Source organism: Cydia pomonella, chromosome 20 (assembly GCF_033807575.1).
Source record: "Cydia pomonella isolate Wapato2018A chromosome 20, ilCydPomo1, whole genome shotgun sequence".
Taxonomy (NCBI): Eukaryota; Metazoa; Arthropoda; class Insecta; order Lepidoptera; family Tortricidae; genus Cydia; species Cydia pomonella.
The window spans coordinates 9,731,733-9,759,494 of NC_084722.1; the positions used below are offsets into that span (position 1 = coordinate 9,731,733).

Consider the following 27,762-nt stretch of genomic DNA (forward strand, 5'->3'; position numbering starts at 1 on the left):
TCAACAAGTGACGAATTCACCTTCACTTTGCTCGACTGTTCGTCGTATATAGATCATGTCATTCACCAAGACGCGTGCCTTGACTCGTATTGTCATGTCAATAAAGGTAAGATTTGACAAATCCGCGCGTCATCGTGTATAACACGAACTATAGCTACCTAATTTTATTTTAATAAGATATCGTTCCTTATTTAAGTACATATTTTATTAAATTTGAGGCATAACATCATTATGCCTCAAATTATTTATGTTACAAGACTTGCAAGATGTAAACATAGGTCGTGTCGTGTTTATGTATTATTTCCAATATTAATTCCAAATTATTATAAATTTAAAGGTCTCAGTTTCAGCTTGGGCAAAAATGCTTTCGTATGTCCGGATGTTCTCCTCTACAGGTCGTAAATCTCAAACAATTCTCTTGAAATGTTGTGAGCAAGTTATATGATTTAATAGAATTTGTTTGTGGACATTTTTCAAAATGGCGTTGTCATGGAGGTTCGTGAGGTCTACAGCTCACAGAGCCACTAGTTATATGTTTATTGATATGTATTAACGGCATCTTATTGCCTGGTCGGTAATGATGACGCTGCCTAAGGTGGAGGACCCGGGTTCAGATAAAAACACCTAGTTTATTTTTCAAGTAGGCATATTACAATGCGCTTATTTATTTATTTATTTATTTATTTAATCTTTATTGCACAAAAGAAAACCTTATAGTACAAAAGGAACTTCAAATAAGGCTACGTTCTAATCTCGGTAAGGGCACTCACGGGTATTTGTGTCTCTGAGTTTTGGGGTGTTTTCTATGTATATAAGTATTTATATATATCATGGTCTAGTACCCACAACACAAGCCTTATTGAGCTTACTGTGTGGTTAGGTCGATTTGTGTAAGACTGTCCAACATTTATCTATCCATTTACCTATTTTTTTAAACGTTTTATATTGCATTAAATTCCGCGTAAGCCGTTATCTCAAAATGGATAAAGTTATTTTCGACATTTCCATCAGTCATCACATCATTATATCATTCTACTCATATACAATATTTTATCACGCTGATAATATCTAAATGATAAGTAATTGACACTAATCCTCTTGTTCCTAAGATTTTTCTCAAATTTCCTTCAATCTGCTCAAATAAGCATAATTTCGACAACACCGATAAGGTTTTTTCATTCCATTGTATCAAATGGTATATTTTAGAAGACATTTTGCTTACAACTATTTCCAAAATTACGTCACATATCCTAAAGTAAATAATATTTAGTGTCGGGCGATGAAGTGTAGATGTTATTAAACCTTAACAAAATAGGCGATAGCAATTAGATCTAATTTATGCAGGGATCGGTAAACTGCGGCCCGCAAGACTGTTTTATGGTTCATTTTTATATTTTATTTTTACAAAAAATAATATTGAATTACTTACACAGACCAAATAGAGAAGTCTAAGCTAAATTTACACCGATTTAAATATAACAAAATGAGGGAGTCATATTTTAATAGAAATTCGGTATAAATGATGACATTAACACACTCTGTCTTTGAAAATGGCGTGCAGAGTTAGATTGCTTCGACTCTATTTGATTTAAATTTTTTTCAAAACTATACTAAATGACAGATTTTACGATTTATTTATTTATTTAAACTTTATTGCACAATACATGAAGAGTACAAATGGCGGACTTAATGCCAGAAGGCATTCTCTACCAGTCAACCATGTGGTGAATTCGTCAATTTATGGATCAATTATAAATATTTTTCTTAAAGTTACGTGTTTGGCGGTCGTAGTCGTGATAATTATTATAAAGAGAATATGCTGTTTCATAAATTACCAAATCCATGTTTTGTACTGTGTAATTTTTTTTAAATTTTTCATCGATATAGACGTGGTTGATATAGTACTTTCATTATAGAAATTGTGACCCATTGACCTAGGTATAGTCGTTAGATTTGCAGTGGCGTAGCATGGGGGGGGCGGAGGGTGCGGTCCGCACCGGGCGGCACTTTGCCGGGGGCGGCGCTGCGGAGGTGTCAGTTAAAAAAAAAAAAAAAATTTTTTTTTTTTTTAATATAAAAAAAAAGTTAATTTCTTCCGTACTCTTTTTACACCATGCCCAAATTTTTTATAATGGATGACAAAAATAAGAGGGCGGCAAATTTGGGATCCGCACCGGGTGCGAGTGACCTATGCTACGCCACTGTAGATTTGTAGCTGGCCCCGAGCGGCTAATCCTTTGTCTATTGTTAAGTAAAACCGCACGTACTAACACCTGCAAAAAAAGGGTTGTATAATTCTAATTGGCACCCGAGCTTCCACAACTATAGACAGACGGAGAACAGAGGACTTACACTACTTACTTTATCTATGTACTAACTTTAAAATCTAGCTGTTCTTAGAACACCTACTAAAGTATCTAAAGTTAAAAATCGTTATAAAAGTTCTCATGATAATTCTAATACAAGTACCTACTCAGATGGATTCAAAACGCAGCCAGAGACAAGATAAAGATAATACCTATATCACGTATAGTACGACTGAAGTGAACTGATATGATATGTTATCATTATCACTACAACTACATTATTCTTACTATAATCCCCTTGTTCCTGAGATTTTCCTCAAAATGACTTGCTTCTGTCAAAATAAGTCTGTTTTTAGGTTCGCCGATAAACCTTTTCAAAATCGACTTTTCGGCCAGTGTTTTGAATATAACATTTTGTTTATATTTGTTCTAAATGACGTCATGTAAACAAAAGATAAGCCATTACATCCGTACCTACTAATGCCACACTTTTTATATTGGATATCCGCTTTATTAATTGTTATGACTAATGGCATATCATATGATCGATTCGTATATAGCTATGAATAGATAATTTTATCACATTTATGTTATACCTAACTTATTCCGGTCTCTATTTCTTTTAACTTAAACCCGCGTCAAATAATATTGCATTGACAGTAGGTATGTAAAATGTACTCTTCACATTACTTTAAAGTTTAAATGTATTATAAACTAATAAGAAATACGTAAACAGTCTGTTACATGTATATTATCTCCTTCACCATTCATAATTTTATTAAACGCCTAAAGAAAATCTGATAGTAAACTCAACATATACGCTCTTTTCTATGACAAGGTGCTACTGGTCAGGGGTATCATGCGTTCATATTATTATCTAGTAAATAAAAAAAGGAATTACGTAGCTTCAAAGTCAAGATTTGTATACATTTGATTCTAATTAAATAACTGATTACAAATGCGTTCAACTAGCTCATGGGTTCGATTCCCGGTAAGGGTATTTATTTATGATGAGCACAGATATTTGTTCCCGAGTCATGGATGTTTTCTATGTATTTAAGTATTTGTTTATTATATATATCGTTGTCTCAGTCCCCACAACACAAGCCACTGAACAAGAATGGCTTACCGTGGGAGTTAGTAATTTTTTGTAATAATATCCCTATAAAAAAATGTGCATTACGTCTCACTCTCTCACTAAGGAAAATGTGAGATACAAACACACTGTAACAAGAAATTGGACAGGTAAAATACCATCCTAAGTCAAGACGAATTGCTTCTAAGTAGACGTTTTAAGTAACCTCGTAAGGTACACTCCGTTTCAATCTGATTAGGTCCTATCATAAACCAAATAAAGTAGTATTTCTTTGGTTTCATTGCTCAAACAAGCGACATTCATCCCAATATTCCCAATGGGTTTTGTGAGGTTAAAATAATACGAAGGTATTTGTGCCTTGTAATAGAAATAAATACATATATTTTAAAATTGTTTACTATAAATAAAATAACAGTGCTTCAACATACATCTATATTGAAATAGATATTCTACTTGTCACAGTCACGTTTTGGCTTACATTTACAACTATAAGGCATGATGCAAAAATGCAAATATTATATACAAATTATCTTAATAACTAATTAAATGTCAAACAATTTTACAAATTGAGATAATCGCAATGTCAACTAACTTTAATATTCAATGGTAACAGTTTTGGTTTTGAGGTACTCGTTCAGTGCTTCTTGACCTGAAACAAAAACAATTTGAGTTAATACTTGCCGATATTTAAGATGGCAACGATATCCGCCATGGTATCTGAACCCATACAAATATCCGAAATATAGTATTCTATGGAAAATTTCATTAAAGTTAATGTTTTATTTAAATATTTCGATCCTATGAACAAAATCAGATCATTTAGATAACGTTACTTAACTTATATAAATATTGTATCGCAATTGCACAGAGCGCAAGGCGCTTGCACAGAGCGCAAGTAGCTTGCACAGAGCGCATGTAGCTTTCACATGTTACTGGCGCGGAAGGGTCATATGCAGGGCCCGTACATTTCATGCCGTTGACGCAAAAATAACGTAATTTAACATACACGAAGATTTTTTACAACACTAAATTTTTTGATAGCAAACTTATTGAAGCGTAGAAAAATAAATACTTATTACGTAAAGTACACTGTTAATTATTTAAAAATATGTATTCATACTAACTCCCTACATTACTTCTTGGCATAGGTCAAGAAGTAATGTAAGGAGCCATAAATGAGCAACTTCATGTCTTCATTTCGTGACATTAACGCATACATTTCGGAGTATGTTTGAGAAAAGTCTTTTACATCGTCTATTCTTCTAAGGATATGGAAGCAATACTTTTTGCTGGCGAGTAACATATTAAAACTTGCTCAAGTTATTCCCGAAGTTGGACTTCTTGGACTTGAAACCTTTGAACGACGCAGCGACGTGGGTCTTGTGTGTGTTGACCAAGACGGTGCCGGCTTCAATGTTGCATATATTACTTATTCTGTGCTGACATACACATCATAAGCAAGACTTGGAACCGGTTTATAAAATACCGGTTTATTTCGGTTTTCCTTTGAATTTTTATAAGAACGTGAACGTTTTAAGAACTTTATTGTAACTTATAATAACCGGTTTATTCGACGAGCGACGAAACGGCCGGCCGGCCTGGTGGTGTGCCAAGTAAACATAAAACCGGTTTAATAATAACGGTTTTTCGAGCGAAACCTAAATTAAAAGGTTTTGCGCTAAGAACATGATAACGGTTTGGAACTTTAGCCGGTTTCCGAGCCTTGTGAATGTTGTTCTGGCGCGCAATAAACGAACAGTTACCTAAGTCCTTCCCGAAGCCGGACTGCTTGAAGCCGCCGAAGGGCGCGGCGACGTCGATCTTGTTGTAGGTGTTGACGAACAGTTACCTAAGTCCTTCCCGAAGCCGGACTGCTTGAAGCCGCCGAAGGGCGCGGCGACGTCGGTCTTGTTGTAGGTGTTGACGAACAGTTACCTAAGTCCTTCCCGAAGCCGGACTGCTTGAAGCCGCCGAAGGGCGCGGCGACGTCGGTCTTGTTGTAGGTGTTGACGAACAGTTACCTAAGTCCTTCCCGAAGCCGGACTGCTTGAAGCCGCCGAAGGGCGCGGCGACGTCGGTCTTGTTGTAGGTGTTGACGAACAGTTACCTAAGTCCTTCCCGAAGCCGGACTGCTTGAAGCCGCCGAAGGGCGCGGCGACGTCGGTCTTGTTGTAGGTGTTGACGAACAGTTACCTAAGTCCTTCCCGAAGCCGGACTGCTTGAAGCCGCCGAAGGGCGCGGCGACGTCGGTCTTGTTGTAGGTGTTGACGAACAGTTACCTAAGTCCTTCCCGAAGCCGGACTGCTTGAAGCCGCCGAAGGGCGCGGCGACGTCGGTCTTGTTGTAGGTGTTGACGAACAGTTACCTAAGTCCTTCCCGAAGCCGGACTGCTTGAAGCCGCCGAAGGGCGCGGCGACGTCGGTCTTGTTGTAGGTGTTGACGAACAGTTACCTAAGTCCTTCCCGAAGCCGGACTGCTTGAAGCCGCCGAAGGGCGCGGCGACGTCGGTCTTGTTGTAGGTGTTGACGAACAGTTACCTAAGTCCTTCCCGAAGCCGGACTGCTTGAAGCCGCCGAAGGGCGCGGCGACGTCGGTCTTGTTGTAGGTGTTGACGAACAGTTACCTAAGTCCTTCCCGAAGCCGGACTGCTTGAAGCCGCCGAAGGGCGCGGCGACGTCGGTCTTGTTGTAGGTGTTGACGAACAGTTACCTAAGTCCTTCCCGAAGCCGGACTGCTTGAAGCCGCCGAAGGGCGCGGCGACGTCGGTCTTGTTGTAGGTGTTGACGAACAGTTACCTAAGTCCTTCCCGAAGCCGGACTGCTTGAAGCCGCCGAAGGGCGCGGCGACGTCGGTCTTGTTGTAGGTGTTGACGAACAGTTACCTAAGTCCTTCCCGAAGCCGGACTGCTTGAAGCCGCCGAAGGGCGCGGCGACGTCGGTCTTGTTGTAGGTGTTGACGAACAGTTACCTAAGTCCTTCCCGAAGCCGGACTGCTTGAAGCCGCCGAAGGGCGCGGCGACGTCGGTCTTGTTGTAGGTGTTGACGAACAGTTACCTAAGTCCTTCCCGAAGCCGGACTGCTTGAAGCCGCCGAAGGGCGCGGCGACGTCGGTCTTGTTGTAGGTGTTGACGAACAGTTACCTAAGTCCTTCCCGAAGCCGGACTGCTTGAAGCCGCCGAAGGGCGCGGCGACGTCGGTCTTGTTGTAGGTGTTGACGAACAGTTACCTAAGTCCTTCCCGAAGCCGGACTGCTTGAAGCCGCCGAAGGGCGCGGCGACGTCGGTCTTGTTGTAGGTGTTGACGAACACGGTGCCGGCGTCGACGCGCTCGGCGAAGTGCAGCGCGCGCGACACGTCGGACGTGAACACGCCGGACGCCAGCCCGTACTCCGTGGCGTTCGCGCGCCGGATCACGTCATCTAGGTTTCTGGAAATATAGACACGATGTTACAATGCTTGTAAGATCTTTCACTATATTTAACACGTTTACAGTCCAGTACCCCATATATGGATCACGCTGAACTATCTCCACACGTCCGAGCCCCACATATAGGGTACGATACGAAGATACGACCAGGTACGCACTTAGATTAGTATAACTTCATACTGCATGATATAGGGATAAATCTTGTATAATAATATTTTTCGCTAGTTAGACAACAGCATACAGAAAGTTATTGTTCTAATTAGAGTGCGTGCTTGTTTTTTTTTTCCTTAATCTAAAGGTCCACTAACATTATCCTGATTTATTTCACAAATAGAAAAAACTCATGCAAAGAAGGGTAGAACTCTGTGCAGTTGCGCTGTTGTTGAAAACTAAGTGAACAATGACAGCCTTTGTACAGTCACGCTCCGTAATTATTGAAGTAAATTAGAGCCATTTCGGGTGCCACCTAAATCTGACATTACATAGCGTAAGTATTGTTCAACCAATTCAGCTTGGACCCTAAACGGCTCAACAATCACGGAGCGTGACCGTATATGCAACAAAACCGAGGGTGACAAATAGTAGTAGAATAGTAGATCATATCTCATTGCAGTAAATTTCAAAATACTCAGTTCTTGGTACCAAACGATTTCAACTTCAAATTGCAAACCAGGATTGCAAATCGCAATGCAAACACAGGATTTTTTGAGTTACTCACTTGCTGCTAAACTTGCTAATGATCATGATGGGCCCGAAGGACTCCTCCCTGGCGATGAACATGTGGTCGGCGACGTCGGTGAAGATGGTCGGCTGGAAGAAGTAGCCGGCCCGCTCCACGCGCTTGCCGCCTAGGACCAGGCGCGCGCCTTCCTTTACGCCGATTTCGCAAAACTGGCGAGAAAACGAAGTGTTACTAGAATCTATCACGGTATCTTCAACGTTTATAACCATGTTCCTTTATAATTTAGAATAATGTTATTCGCAGTTTTATAGAAAGGAGTAATCTCAGAAAAAATACTTTTTTCAGAATCTGACATAAAATAGTTATTTACAAGTATGAAAAATAGGAAAGACGTAACGAGCGGCGATAAATTAAAACACGACCGAAGGGATTAAAATTAGGATATAATATAATATTCTCAAATTAGCAAATCGACACGAGTTGCGGAGTTGCGGAAAAGTAGAACCGTATGTACTGAAAATGAATTTACAGTACATATGGTGCTACTTTACTACACTAGTGCGGTCGAACATTTTAAACATGAACATTAAACAAAAAAATATTAAACAAAAATTAACCTTATTTTAGGAGTAACTAGAGTCAGACCAAGCTAACTCTGCATGGCATTTTAATGTATGGCCATGTCATATTACTATTAAATGTATATTAAAAATGACACACCTCACTTTGTCCTGTTCAAGTCGATGCAAAATTAGTTTAGAGTTTTTTTTAGCAATTTTACATTCGAGAGGTTAATGATAGACTACTACAAGAAGTATTGTATAATAAAAAATAATTAATGGTATTTTTCACCTTACGCCGCCCATGTGACGGTAGCGAAACGGCCAAGCCATATATTTTGACTAAGGTGTAGAGTTTGTGAAGATAGGGCTTGTAGAGTTAGAAGCTTGGCTCTACAGGACATCCCATAACTTTTTGATAGTGCGAGCTAAGGCTGTCGAATTGGCAACATAAGGGTTTCGTCTTGGCAACATTTTACATGAAAACAGATAGTTTTTTTCAAACAGACTAAACAAATACTTAACCACCGCAAAGAATTCAGTTGTTTCAACTGCCTGTCTGATTAATAAATAATAAAAATAAATGTTTTAGATGGGATCGAGCGCACCTCGAGCAGTTTGTCCATGTGAGCCTTGTGGTTCTGCGGGCCGTGCGAAGTGCCCCTGTGGAGCGGGTCTCCGATGGCGATCTTCCTGGTCTCCTCCACCACGCGCCGGAGGAACTCGTCGTGGATGCTCTCCTCGACGAACAGCCGGCCGGCCGCGATGCAGTTCTCACCCTTGTTGAAGAATACGGAACCCATACCCTGAACAAAATGATGTTGATGGTCATTTGATAACCGGTTTGACCTAGTGGGTAATAACCGATGGTACTAGGAGTCTGACTCATGGGTGTTTTCTATGTTTTTAAGTATTTATATATTATATACCCGCAACCCAAGCTTTCTTGAGCTTGGGGCTTAGTCAATTTGTATAAGAATGTGCAATACATTTTTGTTTATTGTTTATTTACGTCAATAAATTACAATGACTATGGTTGTTCTTTCGTTTCGTTTCCCACATACTCTTGTACTAACTTTTACCCCCAATTTCAACGTTTTAGAAAATAAATTCAGGACAAAAAGTACCGATTTTAATACAGGTTGTAAGTTGTGTAAGTATAACGCTGTGCGAATCGTTGACGATCCCAAACTCGCAAGCGGTATTGAACCTTTAAGTCTAAGGAGAGACTTTGCCTCCTTATGTGTGTTCTACTGCTTGTACAATGGGCTGTGCTCTGAAGAATTGTTTGACATGATGCCAACGGCCACTTTCTATCACCGCACCGCTCGCCGTCGGCAGGGAGTTCATCCTCACACCTTAGAACCTAAATGGTCGCGTACTGTGCGGTTCAAGAGGAATTTCCTCCCGCGGACACTCTGGAGTTGCAGGCGTCCATAGGCTGCGGTGACTGCTTACCATCAGGCGGGCCGTATGCTTGTTTGCCACCGTCGTGGTATTAAAAAAAAAAGGAAATTTTTGATCAAATCTGCTCATTTGTTGCGATTTATATCTGCTGTAATTAACAATAAGTATATCTTTTAGACACGTATTAAGTATTAGTAATATGTTTGATAATGTACACAACTCAAATTAAATATTATTATAAATATAATAAATGAGTAACTCACATTTCTGACAGCCTTGTCTAAATCGCAGTCTTCGAACACTACCAGCGGCGACTTTCCCCCGAGCTCCAGAGACACCTTCTTCATGTTGGACGCGGCGCACGACTTCATGATGGTTTGACCTGTGGGAAAACAACATTTTGCGATTTAGATGATTTATCTATATTTCTATGAGAGGGTATTTGTCCTACAGAAATATCAATACCCAAATACACAGATCTACATACACACACGCGCGTCACTTGTTGCAGCCGGACGTCATAAAAACTTTAAAAAATGCCTTGTTGCGTGATAAGTAGCTGCAACAGCCCAAAAATTGCAAGCACCCAAAAGCAAGAACATATCTCATACCACAGGCATGTAATTTTAAAATTATATGATGCGTAAATTCATTTTTTAACTATTTTTTAAGTATTCCAAGTTGTGATTCTAATATTATACCTATGTAACTATAAATTTGTACATTACATTGCCGCGTTTGCTTCGAGCGTTTAATCTGACGTTGTGTGTAAAGAGACTATGAATATCACATATGTAATACTGTCGCGCATCGCTTCGACTTCGTGGTACAGGCTATTTATCATTCGTCTGTCAACTTTAGTGACTAGTGTTGTTCGTTCTACAAAATAATATTAATAATCAATTTTAATCGATTTTGAACAGACGAATCATATTAACTATTATAAAAAAATACAATTTAGTCGTTTTAAAAAAAAAGCTCCCGTTCTAATTTTACACATACGTTTAGTATTTCTTTACATTTCTACTGTGTTTAAAAAAACGTTCATAGTTTTACTGTCCCACATGGTCCAATCGTAGCCGTAATATATATATTTATTTATTTTTAAAATTCAATTCTAATATTATTTACTGTCAATATAAACAAACAAAAAGTGTATTTTTTGACTATTTAGGTCTTTTTCGCCTTTTCCCATTGAACATCCATTTTTTGCGGGTATGGTTTTCTGCAGGATCCCGTTTTATTAGTATACGTGCTAATATAGTAAACTGAATCCAGCAGAAAACCGTACCCGCAAAAAACGTGATCAATGGGAATGAGCCCTTAGGCGACCTTGTTGTACTAACCGATCTCTGTGCTCCCGGTGAAGCCCAGTTTCCTGACGAGGGGATGGTCGGCGAGGGCCTGGCCGCACACGGCGCCGCTGCCGGGCAGGATGTTGACGACGCCGGGAGGGATGCCGGCCAGGACTGACAGCTCGGCGAACTTCAGGGCCGTTAGGGGGCATACCTGGACGAGAATTAAATAGATTACAAAAAAATAATTACTTTAACATAATAGGGAATATTATGCTAAACTCTGCGTACAGGCTGCTACTAGCACAAGTTGAGGGCCTACCGCGAAACACAATTACGGAAATTTCCTTGTTATTCGAGTGTTTCGCGGAAGACTCTGTAAACAAACCGTCTTGACTTTTCTTGAATACTTGTCAAAAAAATGTTTAAGGCATAGTATGTATAAGTTAATATATGGTTTGCAATATGTGCTAGTGCTGCACTATGGCGACCGAACATTGCAATAATACCGCCTATTCAAATACAGGGGTAAATAAAAAGTGGCGCCATCTACTAGAGCCTAGGCCAAGGGTATAAAGGTCTTTTCGAGCGATGGCGCCATACCTTTGGCATATGCTCTAGTAATTACGTTTATAATCAAACTAGTCACATTAACGGAATATAGCGAAATTGTCAGAAACACAAATATGGTAAATGAAATTGAAGGATAGACCAGATCCTGAGCAAAGCGAGTGGTATAAACAGACTTACCGCAACCAGCTTCATGACGACGGTGTTGCCAGCCGCCAGACACGCAGCCATCTTCCACGACATCATCATGAGCGGGTAGTTCCACGGGGTGATCAGCTCCTTCTTAGTTATTGTCAGGTTTCTACATATAAACTGACTTACCGCAGCCGGCTTCATGACGACGGTGTTGCCAGCCGCCAGACACGCCGCCATCTTCCAGGACAGCATCATGAGCGGGTAGTTCCACGGGGTGATCAACGCGCACACTCCGATCGGCTCCTTCTTCGTTATTGTCAGGTTTCTGCATTAAAAAAATAAGTTAATTTGGAAAGTAAAATGCCTGAATAGAAAATAAAGTGGTAAATATAATCAGTTTGGTTTGATTGCATCGTCCGTTAGCGAACATAAAATGATTACGTATTTAAAAGACATCACCCGATGAATTGTCGTGTTGTATGATATAGAGTGTTTCTGTGACTGTTACTGTACATTATTTATTTATAGTGATTTCTTTGTGATTTTTTTCGGTTAACTTAGACCCAGTAAGTAGTATTTCTTTTTAACAGACTTTTTATCAAAGATTCATAATTGAAAGTCTCTCGTATCGACAGATATCTACTGGAATCTTGAACATTCAACACAATCGGACGAAAAATACAAAACATTGAGATGGCGGCCGACTTTTAACTTTGTAAATTTTGATGTATTTACGTGTTAGAGTAATAATGGAACCTTTATTTTAAATTATTAAAACGACAAGTAAAATATCTGAGGCCTAATAGGGTCAATAAATAGTTATAATAGTCAAAGTATATTGAGTGTATCTTCGAAAAGAAATTTACCTATTAGGTCTAGCGTGATTAATGGGTATAGTGGAGCCCTGGATCTTGTCGCACCAGCCGGCGAAGTAACGCCACGTCTCTATAGACATGCCGATGTGTGTCTTAAGGGCTAAGGTATATACTGCTCCGGAGTCTATGGATTCTATCGTTGCTAGTTCTTCTTTGTGTTTTTCCATTAAGTCGGCTAATCTGGAAGAGAAAAAAACATATGAAAACGAATACATATTTATTTTAACCCTTTCCCAGGCATAGTACGATTTATCGACCACATACGCGACAATCGAATTTCAACTTTAGCATTCCGGATTGTTCAAATTAGAATGTACTTTCGGGAAATGTGACTTGTTTTCAAATGAATCATCAAAGCTGGATAAATTGGAGTATATTTGGATTTTTTCGGAAAACCTTGTGAATTGCTGCGGCCTGGATAAGGGTTAAGCCTCTAGAGGGCAGAGGGAATATATTTCCCATCTGATTTTGAACTTTATTTCAAAGTGATAGGGTTCAATTAAGCATAATTCCTGGCACCCTTATACCTTATAAAGGCTAAAACATGAGCGTTGGAGTTATCTTGAGCGCTTTTAGGTTTTAGAAAAGAGACTGGAAACGTATGGTCTTACTTTCGTTATAAGAGCTTCATGTTCAACAAGTGTTATATTTTCTCATTAATTTACATACACTTGATAAAATAAGACTATAGGTATGCTAAGCTTATGCTATGACATAGTTATAACCATGCAACTCTATTACGTATGTCACGCATAAATTGCATAATGTGTATACTCTTTAGGTATTTAAATAAAAGTAAACAAGCAATTTGTACATTTTCGGGTAGTTATAACATTTATTGGTTAACCAACCAAATACATAACCGCCTGAATCTATCACTGAACGACCTGACTTTAACCTACATTATTTGATCATGTAATGTTTTCATCTACCCTCAAATGGCTTCTTAAGCCCGTTGAGGGTACATTTTGTTTACTTTTATTTAAATACCTAAAGATACAGAGTACAGATTATAATTATCTAAATCATTCTAAAAATATATTTAGTTTCAGTTAGAATTAAGAGACTTAATACAAAAAAAGGCTAGGACATGAAACTTTTGTAACACCTTTTATGTAAACCCTTTTTATATGCAAATAAATGATAATGAATTTATGAAAGATAAACGTAGATGAGTAGAGAAACTTACTTGAACAACATAGCACCCCTCTCCCTCGCACTAATCTTCGACCACTCGCCCTCCTCAAACGCCTTGGCCGCCGCCTTCACCGCACGATCCACATCCCTCTCGCTCGCACTCTGCACTTTACATATCACCGTCTCATCCGTCGGGTTCACTATCGTCAAGGTCTTCCCGCTATCGGTATTAACGAACTCCCCATTTATGAACAACTGCGTAGGGAATTTTATCTTCATTTTATTAACGTCCAGTTCTACGCCGTCGTAAACTATGTCTTTGGCAGCGGAGCCGCCGCGACCCTTCGCGACGGCCATGTTGAAGAAGTCTTCGAAGGTTGTGTTCATGTATATGTCCTCGTTTTGGAGCTCTATTTTGGCTAGGTCTTTTACTTCCTCGACTAATCTTACCACGTCCATTGAGCCTGATTTGAAAATCAATTAAGTTATCGTCATATTTCTGTCAAACAGCTTAAAAATAGTTAAATAAAGAATGTAATAACGAAGCATGTTAGACCAAAAGATGGCAAACCATATTAGATAGGTTAACTAGGCACAGCTCTGGACTATGCCTAGTTTTAGATTTATTTATTTATTTATACTATGTCAGTGACAAACAAGCATACGGCCCGCCTGATGGTAAGCAGTCTCAGTAGCTTATGTACGCATATGCTATGTACGCGCATGTAACTCCAGAGGAGTACTATGCACGTTGCCGACCCTAACACTCAGCACCCTCGTTGAGCTCTCGTTAATTCATGGCCACTGACCATTTTAGGGTTCCGTACTCAAAGGGTAAAACGGGACCATATTACTAAGACTCCGCTGTCCGTCTGTAACCACGTTGTATCTCATGAACCGTGATAGGCAGACAGCTGAAATTTTCCCAGATGATGTATTTCTGTTGCCGCTATAACAACAAATACTAAAAAGTACGGAACACTCGATGGGCGAGTCCGACTCGGACTTGTCCGGTTTTTACTTTTTCTTTCAACGAAAAACATGACTCAATTATATTGCTATTACCTGCTCCAGAATCAAAGAAGTCCGTATCATTCTCAATATCGATCCTAAGTATTGCCTTCCAGACGTCTCTGACGCTCTCGACGAATTGTTTCTCCTCGGCCGTCAGCTCCAGCGCGACCTTGTTCTCGCTGGCCTTGAAGAAGTTGGACGCATTTATCATCTTGCCGTTCACTTTTAAACGCTGGATGTTGAGCTGGAAGAGAAAAAAGAGTTAGAAAATACAGACGGAAAGAGAAAAGGAGAATGTCCTTCGTGCCGGATAGTTTTTACTTTTAAAGTGAAAACGGCTAGAGATAGGTTTCCATATTCCTTTTTTATGTGAGTCCTTCAGAAGGGCGTATGAACGTGTTTAGACCCTTGCACTTTTAAGTGACCCGAAAAGTTTGATTTTACTGAAACATCCTGGGTACAGTCGCATTCAGGTATATCAGTGCGTGGCCGCTCACAAATATCTGAACACGCCTCTATTGTCATGGCGTTAGTGCGTGCTTAGATATTTTTGGGCACCTCGGTCGCTCGGATATATCTGATGGCGACTGTACATAGGTAGTTTAGTGGTAGGACATACAACTAAATAAAATCTTATGCAACAAAACTAACCTTGACTCCATCATCAGCAGTAATCAGCAGACCCCCATCATGAACCAAAGCAGGAGTCTTCAAACCAGGTATAACTAATTTATCCCCCACCACGTCTCCCCCCTTCCACAGACTGGAGCCGAAGAACTTGATCTCCACGGTGCTATCACTGGAGGAGTCTATGCCTTCTCTGGTCTGTGGCTGGATGAAGGTGGTGGCGCCGGGCGAGGAGTCTAAGCCTCGAATGAAGTTGTGGAGGGCGGCGCCCCCTTTGGACCAGTCGATCTGGGAGACAACAATAGGGATGATGACACATGTTGAATTTTATAACAAAATCTAGAAATGAGCAATTTATCACAATAATGTGGTTATTCAAATAATATATGGAACTGATAAAAAAATATAGGACCTGAAAGTTTCAAAATTAAAGGTTTTTTTTTATTTCCAAAAAGGAATAAAGTAAGAGTACCATTCGATTCCTTACATTTTATCCAAAAAAATATTGTATAGCAAATATACACATAAACCCAATATTTCACCGACAAAATCGCAATTTTAATGTTTTTCATATTTCAAGGGCTCTCAGTGGCCGTGACGTCACGTTTGCTTATCGTTTTGTTGGGAGCGTTTCGCAAGTGAAATACGACTGTCGGACTTTGACTATCATTTCTGACTTTTGTATCGCTTTAATGCAATGGGTCCCATATAGACATTTGATTCTAAAAACGAACCTGAACGATTGATACCATTAATAAAAAAATGTCATCTAGCCTATCATACACCGTGGGCAAATCAACCCGACAGATTTTAAAGGTGTATTCTTGACCACATTAAGACTAAAATGTCATACAAAGTTTCCTGAAATCGATTTTGTTTTAGAGATAATGTAAATTTCTGTGAAAATTTGTTTCTCTTATAACTTGTAAAAAACGGTATATTAGCTGTGACAGTGCCACTACGAGTATGTGTCTTGGTTTGGAAATATCTACTGACAGACATTATTATTCGTTGTAATGATGACTTATTACGTGTAAAAGTAATTAATGTGTCGTGTGCATAAACCGCAAAAAAAAATTTTCTTGGCAAAATTAACGAAATTTGCCGAACCTTATTATAACATTTTTTGTTCTTTATGACCTCAGGAATGCGTGACTACCCCACTGACCCCACGGTGTATAAATATAATCAGGTTATACTCATACATATGGAGCATTAAAAATACTTCATGCTTAATTCTATATCTACGAAGAAATCTGTTATTTTTGATTAATTTTGTCATAGAATATATATGTACATATATAGGATTTTGTGTTTGTAAGAAGTAATAACATAATATGCATTGTAATTTGATTCAGGAATAAAGATTTATTTAGTGTCTTTTTCATGACATATGATATATTCCATGGGGATAAAAGAGTCTACAATTTATTTTTATTAGATTTCATTGATTACATGGTGTCCTGTTTTATTAAGACATACAATTTATCTGAAGAACAGCTTCGATAAGATCACACCCAAAAATAGAAATTTAAAATAAAAACTGAAGATAAGAGATTAAAATGAAGCACTGGCTAAAAATATTGAAATATTCGAGTCAGAACGTTGTTATGTAGAACACAATCTTTTGGCTTGACACATGGCCAAAGCATGTTAGTTATCATTACGGAATTTGTTTTACAGTACATATGCGGGAATTAGCACTTTCGGTACATATGTCAAAACTTTAAAGAGCCATATGTACTGTAAAACGTTGTACGATACATGTGTGAACAGGTAATTTGCAACTCGTGTTGATTTAAAACACTCCCTTCGGTCGTGTTTTAATTTATCACCACTCGTTGCGAATTTCCTATTTTCTGCACTTGTATCGTAAATAACTATTTAAACATACCCTCGTAAAGCCCAAGGTCCTACTTATAGGACTTATTCAGTACGACAAAATTTCAATCATATTGAATAGGAACAGAGTTGAGTTTGTTGTTTCGTTAAATTTTCAAACAAAATAAAATAAACTGTATTCCCTACACTATTCAAATTTCAGTGGCAAATTTTGAATTGTCCATTTGTATGAAAGTTATAATGCCGTTGAAACTGTGAATGACCTTAATACATATTTATTATAGAAAGTATATTAACCTAAAAAAAAATTGTAACAAAAAAATACCTTATCACAATGTCATAAAGAGTGTTTTTGTTCGACATTTAGTCAGCTGCTTTTAAAGTAAACAAGAGGCTATCGTAAGGGTTATCGTGTCACGTGCCCTGACATGAAGCGTATTAAAACACTGAATAGCTCGAAATTATAAGATGTCCTACAGTCTACTAGTAGTGACAAAATCGCATTTTGTTTTATATAAAATAACAGTCTATTTCAGTAGCTATGAGAAACTCGCGGAATTGGAATTAATTAAAAAAAAACAGTCCAGAGTGCTACTGCTGCCTATCCACCGGAGCGTGACAGCGGAGCGGCGAGCGAGATAAAAATCCACCAATAGAATTGCATAAAATCTCTGTTCATCTTTGCGCTATTGGTGGATTTTTATTTTACAGTGGACAGTTAGCGTAAATCGGGAGAATTAACAGTAGGTTCATCATTTTTGAGTATAAGTGAAGGATACCTGATGTGTTTCGGCCTTGAACAGCGCTGGGTCGTAGGTGGCGCCCTCGTCGGTTTGTGCAATTTTCGGCGCCGTGCCGCTCGCCACCATGTTCACTGACTCTGCCAGCGCTTTAATACCTGAAGCCGTCAACATATTATTATGTTTGAGTAAAAGCTTGATGTAACTTTCCATTAAAGTCACCGTGACATTTAAAAAATCTTTTATTTTGAAAATTCTTTACATTTAAACGGTAAGCAGAAGGATTATATAGATAATAATCAGATTTACTTGCTTTGGTTATTTTGATTTTGATTTATGGGATAGACAAGTGGCGCCCTCTATTAGACACTCACCTTCGGGATACAAGTATTTGTTGTAAATGGTGTCTACAGTATCATCTATGGTGACGGGGAAGGTTTTCTGCAGCAGGATCGGGCCTGTGTCTAGGCCGTCATCGGCCCAGAATATAGACAGGCCGCAGGTAGTATCGCCTTCTATTAGGGTCCTGAAATAATCGATGCGACCATAAATATTCTAGCATGCCATCTTCATCTGTTGTTCCACTTCACTCAATGTCTCTTTAAGTAAATAGAAGAGTGAAAACCCGTTGAAATTTAGAAATCTTGAAACGTCCAACAAAACGGTGAAACATTCTATTTATTTACCGCCTTTATCAGCAGTTCCACTTAATTAAATAGCGTTTTTCAAGAGTTTAAAAAACACCTTAACCTTTATAAGTGTGCCTATTTTATTAAGTTCCCTCAATTTAACCATCCCTTCATCAGAACCTGACGTTATAGCATCTGTGTATAAGTGGTGCTAAGACGTGTAAAATACGTCTCGGGCAACTATTACCAACATATTTCAAAAATATGCACCACTAGGAATCGCGTTAAGCTACGAGTAACTAAGTGAAAAAAATACTGGTTTTGAGTAATGTGATATATTCATGACATGTCGTCAATAGAGTATGCTACTCCGATTATGTATACATTTTAGAACGCTTGTTAATAGTGTGTATTAATAGTGACGCTAAATGTAACCTTGAAACTGAACATATGTTTAGTATATCGTCGCTACACTTACTCAACCTCGTATCAGATATGTCAGATACGAGTTTGAGTAAGTACAGCGACGATATTACTTTTTCGAAAAACTTTTGAAACCCTTATATAACTTAAGGCTCCAAAACGGGGGGTCATTACTCCCAAAGGGGTTTAGCAATTTTGGTAACAATGTTGCGACCAAAAGTGTACCTTTTTGTAGCTTTTTTTTAGGAATCACAGTAAATTGGGGGTCGACAGAATTTCTCACCTAGGTTAAAGGGGTGACAATACAAAACCGAGAGCCACTGACTTAGCCCCCTTGAATCCCACGGACCACGCTAGCAAAGACAATCAACATTCATTTCTAAATTTGAAATGTCAAGGTTGGATTTTGGATAGTAAATTTAGATGCCTATGTGTGAAGGAGTTAAAGGCTTACCAATTAATAGAAGATGCTCCTCTATGGCGGGGCAGTATACTGGGGTGGTAGCAGATGCTCTGGTATTTGGGGTAGTTGATGACCTCCATAGGGATGAACTGGGTGCAGAACGGCAGCACATTGATGTCGGCCTTCACCTGAAAATATCGTAATATTGTTACACAGTCCGTGCTCATATCTAACCCTTAACCTTAACCCTTTGAACACTTTACGTCATAAATAAAAACGTCACTTACACGCCCAGGTCACGGCCTTACGTGAAAGTGTGAAGGTTACTTTGACAGAGTACATCATGACACACACAATACACACATTATAGGTGTCCATGGCGCTGTGGGCACGACTAGTTACGACGCCTTTAGGTGTTCTTGGCGTTCAAAAGGTTAAGAATAGAGTTATTGATTTTAGAACCTTCGTGATGTCTGAGACAAAATAATGTCCCTAAGTTTGACATATAAAAGAGATGGCGCTGTACTCCGCCATATGGTTATGGTAAATAGTTTGTCAAACTTTTTTTTTTTTTTTGGTAAATAGTTTCTTATACGTCAATGCCTTTGCTATTAAGTAAAATATTGAGCACTTGGCTCGACCAACTGGACGCCGTCCTGTTGGTCATCCTAAATATTGTTGGGCGGGTAGAGTGGAGGCAGATCTCCGTGAGCTCGGCGTCGGCGAAAGCTGGCGCGAGTCCGCTCTGGACCGAGCAAAGTGGCGTGCTCTTGTGTTGGAGGCCAAGACTCATTTTGTCATCAAGTAAGTATGTAAATAAGTCTATCCATCATAATAGATAGGACGCTCTTTGCCGTGACTCACTGAAGATAGCCTAGATTCCAATTGACTGCCTAATCCCAAGAAGAGACGCAAGCAATTTTCACGAACTGTTTTCTGATCTTCAAACCCAGAGGGGAAACTACGCCCTATTGAGATTGCTCACGATGTGTACTTTGACCGAAAAGCGATTATATATTTTGTACGTAAGTCGTACGTTGTGCACACTTAGAACCATGTCTGTTTAATACTTAGAGCATTTAACAACCGGACTCGCCTTTAAGAGCCCCTCTGTCGATCCCTCTGTACCTATGTTATAACGAATAAATACATCAATCAATCAATCGAAAACCTCGCCCAATGGTCATACGTATTGTACGGAGTAACGATTATCTGACTTGGCTATTTATACGTAGCGTCCCGTCATACATTGGACGTGCCCCTCGCCCGCAAAAATTGGCAGACTGTAACAGTCTGTACAAAAGTTTTCTACAGAAAATTACAGAAATGGTGTCTCCAGTTGTTAAATGCTCTAAGACTTAATACATACATATGTATAAGACATACAATTATTGTCTAATATAATTATGTCTTATACATATGTATAATTTACCCTGAATCATTTTAGTTTTACAAGAGTAACTATTGCGAAATCGTAAACAAGTTATGTAACATGTTTTTATAATAATGTAAATTAACTTATAATTAGAAATATGTCATGGTGCATATCGCATATGGCCATGGCTTTGAGATAACCATAAACATGCGTCGCCACAGTGATATTGTTATCTAGCCATAGACATCCATGGTCACTTTTTACACCTTAAGAAGAAACAGTATATACTCTTATATCATTGGTTCGTAACCTAAAGATAAAATAGTCATTCTAAGATAGAGTAACGGGGGTGTTAATTAAACGTCATAATTGCATAGAAGTTTGACGTTTAAAATAACCCTACTGTGCTATAAAAATTGCTCCAGAGTTATCTTGGTCTGACTCTTAACAGATTTTTAACAATATATTGTCGGTTTAAATGTAATAACATATCTATCTATGGTTTAAATTACTTGAAACCTTTTTATTTTGGGGTATAATCAGTTCTCATAATAATTCACACGGGTACCAAAATTTTAAAGTATACAAATCAAAACGACAAGATTCTAAAATGTCTGTGCTTGTACTAATAATAATACGCATAACCAATAAGGTTCACGAACGGCCAGTCAGTTAACTGTGACAAAGTATATTCAAGATTTTGCGTATTGAGGTCATACATTTTATAGAGATGAAATCTGTCACCGTACCCAAACTGTTTGAAAAATACTATAGAGGCTTTTTAATAGCTATAGTACCTGGGCGACCGAGCTTTGCTCGGTTATAACTATTTATTGTAATATGGTGGTGTATAGGTGATAATCTTAACTACATTTTTTTACTAAATTAAACTTGTCTAAAACAATAAAAATTAAAAAATTATATATAATCTTGAACATATAAAAAAAAAAAAAAAAGTTAGTCACCGGGGATTCGAACCCGTAACACTCGTTTAGCAGTCCGCGTCTTAACCCGCTGGACCAGACGGACAGTGGCCGGCAACACGAAATTAGCGACCATATTCTGCGTCGAAAGAAAAACGCATGAAAACTCGAAAACACGCGTTTTCCCAAACATAAGACTAATCTAGATAGATTGTATACCCCCATATACCAAATTTCAGCGAAATCGTTAGAGCCGTTTCCGAGATCACAGAAATATATATATAAATATATATACAAGAATTGCTCGTTTAAAGGTATAAGATATATTACAATCTTTTCGAGCGATGGCGCTATAACCTTTGGCCGATGCACTAATAGATGGCGCCACTTTTTGATATTTAACAAATTTAACACATATCAGTGAAAGAATAAGGATCAAATTCAAATGAAGTTCTAAAAGTTTCAATCATGTGTCGAAAGATAACAGTAAAATTGCGTGGCTACAAAGTTTTCTTTGACAATGCATCTCTATTTCAAATTATCTTTGATTAGGGTAATACACTGACACTTCAAAATGGACTCCGTTATGATAGAATTATGAGTCATTTTCGGAATTAACCTTTCGTATGCGCTTGTCAAAAATTTGCCATTTATTTAGCAACCATGAATGACATCTTCATGTTTAAGTTGAATTTGGTTGAATATACATATATGAAGCAGATCTGCTCCTAAGCATACCAAAGGTTAACCACCATAAAGAAATATGCGAATACCGTGTACAAAAGTAGAATAAGACTTGAATTTAAAAGTATTCACGTTCCTACACTGTGATTTAACTGATTTGTCTTAGTTATCTGAAAATAGAATGTTCCATATATAGAAGATAAGTGAGTTCACTGGAGCAGTGGGCAACCGGAACAACAAAATTGATGGCTTTATATCTAGATTTATCAGTTGCTAAAGATACCTATTTAAGGTGAGTCAGAATGGCAGGTGTACCTAAATAAAATTAAATGAAAACCATACCATATTTTTGTACCTAATTTGTACTATTTAATTTAAAAAATTGTACCTCACGGTACTTAAAGTTATCACCAAAAAACAGTACACCCGCCATCCTGACATACCTGACAGTCAGAATGGCGGGTGTACTTTATTACACTATATTCCCGTGGTTATTAGTAAATTCTATTCGTGTTATTCACGAGGAGCGTGCCTTCACTCATATTGTTATGTTAATAAAGGTTAGATTTGACAAATCTGCGCGTCATCCTGGATGACACGAACTATAGTCTGTATGTTGTATGATGAATGATGAAAATGTAGGTTGTACTATTGGGAAAATTGTCAACTTACTGTTTTGTATTCTTCTAATATTTCCGGTATGATTTGCCCCTTCACTCGCCATGTCTTGTATTTGTACACTGGCTTTCCGTTTTGGGCAGCAATTGTGGCTGTAGCAATGAATAATTATATTAAAACATTAACATTGTTTGATAAAGATTTTATGAAGTTGGCTTAATATAATAAAAAAACATTCAAACTTAGTCCTCATTAAATTTCAAATGCACTGAGAAAGATTTAATAAAACATTAACATTGTTTGATAATATGTCCTTATATATTATACAGTTGGTTTAATTCTTTAAGAAATATATACATATATATTGTCACATAGCGCCATCTAGTGGTGTTAGCGTAACTTCGTTGTTTCTTTTTATTTCTCTTAGTGTTATATTTTTTTAGAAATATGAAACATGATTTAATTTAATTAGTTTAGTTACAAATATAAATAGTTGTATTTCAGCATTTTTTTCTGGATATTGTGTCGTTAGGTAATGAAACCTACATGTTTTAAAAGGTAGCACAATTTGACTGACAACACACAGTTCTGGCTGAAAAGAGCACTAAATTTGAAATGTAGGGAAAAAAAAGAAGGAGAAGAAAAGACGGCATTGGTTTGTGTCAGAATACTGATTGTTACAAAAATTAAAATAGATATTTATAAAACTCAGCGTGGAGATTTATTGTCGTCATGAGTATTTAGTTCCGGAGATTCAGATTTTGGTTTCTGGGTAAGCAATTCCTACAAAGTGTTTTCATTGCAAAACAGCTTAATCCAAATTCGGAAGACTAAGTAATTTATTCTTTCCAGATTTTAATAGGTCGAGGCAAATGTTGCTTTCCTTTGCCAAGTTGCTGAGGAAAGAGGAGCGTGCCCTTGAGCGTGGCAGGCTGATGTAAGAGACGGGTCTTCTCTTCGTCCAGTTCGGGACGCCTTCACGGCCATTGTTACGAGTTCCAACCCAAATGCTAATTTTGACTGCAGCAGACTTTTTCTGTCGTCTGTCTTGTTCGTCAGGCGGAATGCAGAGGAGATAATTCGGAGGAATAATCATCGTCTGTGGCAGCAGGTATGTGTTGGCCCTTTGAAACCTTTGAAAACCTTAGGAAATCCTTTGGAAACCCTTAGAAAACCCTTAGGTAGCCCTTAAGAAGCTCATAGTTTACTTGTAGAACAAGTTTTGTCATTGTCATAGATCGGTAACCTTTTGCTTTTGTCACATTTATAATGAAGAATTTTAATATCATAATCAAGGTTTACTGAGGTCTGATGGACAGTGTTGCTTGCCAAATTTAATGCTTAGGTGTAACTTTTTCATATAATAATTACCAGAATAAAATTTAATTAAACAACTAGTTTGTTGGTGATTTATCCTATAGTGTAAGAATACAGATATGAATGAACCAACAGCTCTACCGTTAGCAGTCTGAGCTAGAAGTTGAATTTTTAGGGTATGTAGGAGTTTTGAAAGAAGAAATAAAACGACTATCAAGTGAACTCTTGTGTTTTCTTTCCTTTAGTACATCCCTAGGTATTATGTAACCAGCCGGGTACATTTCATAGATTTACAGGTTACAATATATATATAATATAAACTTAGTTTCGTTAAAAAATATTTTACATATGTAAAGCAGACAAGAAAAAAGTTGAGGATAAATGCTAATTGAAATTTTAGTTTTAAGTATATTTAATTTCCTTCCACATATACTATTATCATTAACATGTAAAATACAATATGCAATATCATACTAACCAAAAACCAGGAAAATGCTTATTTATTAAATTGAGTTCATAGATATTGATGAGATTTATTGGAAAGTCAATCCAATATGTAAATCAAAACTGCAAGTAATGGGTTCAAACATAGAGATTTTACCCTGCTAGAGCGCACAGTTGTACAGATGTAGTGAACAATCCTTTGCCTTTGTATTTGTCTACTTCAGTCAACCTCAGTACTTTTTGTACTGACTGAAATATCATAACAGGTTTATGTTTTCATGAAATATATGATGGTAAAGGATTATACACTATTTCTTCTGATACTTCTTAATTTAATTGGAAGAAAAAGAACTACTAAGATTTACCCACACATACTAACACATACACTAATGACATATACTAAGATTTGTGAACTTACCAAGAGGATCCTCCCGGTTGCCCTTGTCCAGGACTGTGAACACTCCGACAATTTCATGCCCATCTTTGACTAGCAGCTTGAACACCTCAGCGGCAAATGTGCTTTGGCCGATGATTGCTACCCGCAACTTGGTTTTGGGTGGCTGAAATTATCAATGTAAAAATTAAGGTTCTGATAAATTCAGGTTCATTCTCTTATTTTCAGTAAAAGTCAAAAACAAAAAGTGAAAAATTCAAGAAAAATAATTGCATGATATTTAGTCTACAGTCTTCTTCTTCCTAGCGTTTGTGCCAGCTTATTGCCATAGCTCATGGGAGCCTGGGGTCTGCTTGGCAACTAATACCAAGAATTGGCGTAGGCATTAGCTTTGCATCACATATTCTTTTTCACTTAGATTTTTAAACCACATATAACATTATAATATAAGTGCAAATGGAAGAGTAAACTATTAAAACTTACCTCGTCTTGTAATGCAACAGGTGGCATTTTTGTGAAAATAACTAGTACTATTCAAAGAAATATAGTTATTCAGCTCCTGTGCACGCTCTGGAGAGCGCACTGAAACTGGTCAGAGACTATCAACGTCTTCCTATTTATTGTATTAACCATTCAAACACCATCTCAACTTTGACACCAGTTATCGCTTGCTTGTAGTCGAACTATAGGCGAATTATTGTTATCACAGGTTTTGAATATGCCCGCACTTTTCGTATGTGTACATTCTCTCGGCATGTGTCCGTTCGACAGCTTTAATTACAGCATGGTAAAAATATATAAATATAACAAAAATACCTATTTCCTATTTACATTTTCGGACTTCTCAAGACTATCCCGTCCCGCCAAAAGTTTGACATTGACAATAACATGACAGATGACGTTTACGTTTTTGGGGCTGTTTGAGGAGTACTCAGTACCCCAGGGCTATAACCGCGAAAATCGAAGTTCGTCAATTGCGGGGATTTTTCTCTGTCACTCTAATTACGTCTTAGTGAGAGTAAAAGAGAAAGATCCCCGCAATTTGCGAATTTCGGTTTTCGCGGTTATAGCCCAGGGGGCCTACCGCGAAAAGAGTAACAGAGAAAAATGCCCGCAATGACGAACTTCGATTTTCGCGGTTATAGCCCAGATACAATGCTATTTATGTTTTCTACACCGGTATAATGCAACATTCTATTGGTCAATTCAAGGGCAATACATTAACGGATAAAACATTTTCACATCCGTAGAAATAGGCCTCGATGCCCTCGATGAGTAAATTTCCTACACTTTCCAGTTAATTGCACGAGAAATACAGATTTGATGTTGATACAGATTTGATACAGATAGTTTGGCCCAAGACCAAAGGGTAAAGTAAGTATATAGCCTATGTAGGTACAGGTACCCAGGACTCTCATTTCAAAATTCAAACGTAGATAGAAAGAATTATATTACTATCTTTATCGTACGCTAGTACCAGCACCCAAAAGAAAGGGATGAGTATAGTTTTCTTTGTTCTTACTTACTGACATTAAGTAACCCTTTCAGCGCATCGTGTGCAATTAACGAAACTAGGTTCGACACTAATTTAAAAAAAATAAACGAGTGTCTGTGTATCGCAGTTGACAGGTTACTGCATTTGATGATATTGTTTTTTATGCGCATGTGTTCAACTAACAAAAAACAAGAAGTGGTGAATTGTTTATATTAACCTAATTACATGATCACATACGAGAACCGTGCTTATCAATGATACCATGGCCATAACATAAGTATTCCATAGTTTACTAAGGTCATTGTATGGGATCTGAGAAGTCATTGAGATAACCATAAGCGATAAGAGTAAACGCCTGAAGTCGTAGAGCCGTTGGCTAGCTATGAATACTTACTGGAATATGGAATCCCAACAACAAATATTTCTATGGTTATATTGGCTATCCTATTCCAGCGTTTTATTTGTTTCCAAGAGTTGTATTTGAAAGATTTTGCTATACAATGGTTTGCAATTATCCGTCCATTTTTGTATCCGGATAATTCGAATAGTTGTTATTTTACTATCCGGATGTTCGGATAGGTAAGTAAGTAAATATTCTTGAATGCATCAACAATTATACAACGTGTTATTATTACGGATAATTCGAATTATTCAAATATTTACTTTTTTATTTAATATAACTCACATGAACTTTATAAAAAGAGTAATGTAATTAAATTTTTAATATAAAAGGTTGCGTAACATCATGTGTTGAGGCATTTTAGGTGTTCTTCCTTTTCACCGATGCTTTTACGGTAATTAATCTTCGGTTTTTTATGAGAACGTTTTATTTGGGGTAGATTTTTGTTTCTAAGTAGATTATTATTATGGCATTATAACATTCAATAACGTAGGCGCGACGATGCGATGCACGTAAAATACGCCGTTGTTGAATATTCTCGTAAGATCTTGTGAAAATATACAGTTGGTAACCATTAGGTTAGGTTAGTTAAGTTAGTAGTATTCATTATTGTGTTGGGTTGCGATGTAAAAATTAAAATATAATTTTCGGCAATGATTTCTTCCACAACCTTTAATTGCTTGATTAGATGGTTTCTTGAATTGGTGGCACAACTGTATTTGTAACAATGTATGGGTTATAGATTCTTCAATCCTCCGTTTAATATTGGTTGCCTGCGATGCGACATTCTTTTCTTAAATGACTTCAGTTGATCAAGACATATTTGGCTTTATTTTATGTAAATTTGACGAGACTGACTGATTGAAATTGGTTAATTAGACAATTGACATAAGAACGTGAACGTGGTTTTGATGATATTTAATGAATCGAATATGTCTTCTAACTG

The 27,762-nt window shown here is 37.8% G+C and overlaps 1 protein-coding gene across 1 annotated transcript; it reads right to left on the minus strand.

Annotated features, from left to right (window-relative positions):
• Nucleotides 1–3,820: 3,820 nt before the first annotated feature.
• LOC133528770 (cytosolic 10-formyltetrahydrofolate dehydrogenase) lies at nucleotides 3,821–26,233 on the minus strand. Its single transcript, XM_061866230.1, has 17 exons — nucleotides 25,405–26,233; nucleotides 24,946–25,087; nucleotides 22,821–22,918; nucleotides 19,218–19,354; nucleotides 18,086–18,237; nucleotides 17,751–17,869; nucleotides 15,154–15,417; nucleotides 14,554–14,746; nucleotides 13,541–13,952; nucleotides 12,343–12,531; nucleotides 11,663–11,801; nucleotides 10,823–10,985; nucleotides 9,740–9,858; nucleotides 8,678–8,875; nucleotides 7,546–7,718; nucleotides 6,628–6,827; nucleotides 3,821–4,051 (listed from the first exon to the last, which is right to left on the minus strand). The coding sequence occupies exons 1-17, from the start codon at nucleotides 25,429–25,431 to the stop codon at nucleotides 3,996–3,998; spliced, it is 2,781 nt and encodes a 926-aa protein (XP_061722214.1). The 5' UTR covers nucleotides 25,432–26,233; the 3' UTR covers nucleotides 3,821–3,995.
• Between the last annotated feature and the right edge of the window lie 1,529 nt (nucleotides 26,234–27,762).

Coding starts and splice junctions, on each gene's coding strand:
- LOC133528770 (XM_061866230.1), bottom strand. CDS start 25,431: ATGCCACCTGTTGCATTACAAGACGAG. Junction 15,418..17,750: donor TCAAGGCCGAAACACATCAG/GTATCCTTCACT, acceptor GTTGTCTCCCAG/ATCGACTGGTCCAAAGGGGG. Junction 12,532..13,540: donor AGGGGTGCTATGTTGTTCAA/GTAAGTTTCTCT, acceptor TTTCTCTTCCAG/ATTAGCCGACTTAATGGAAA.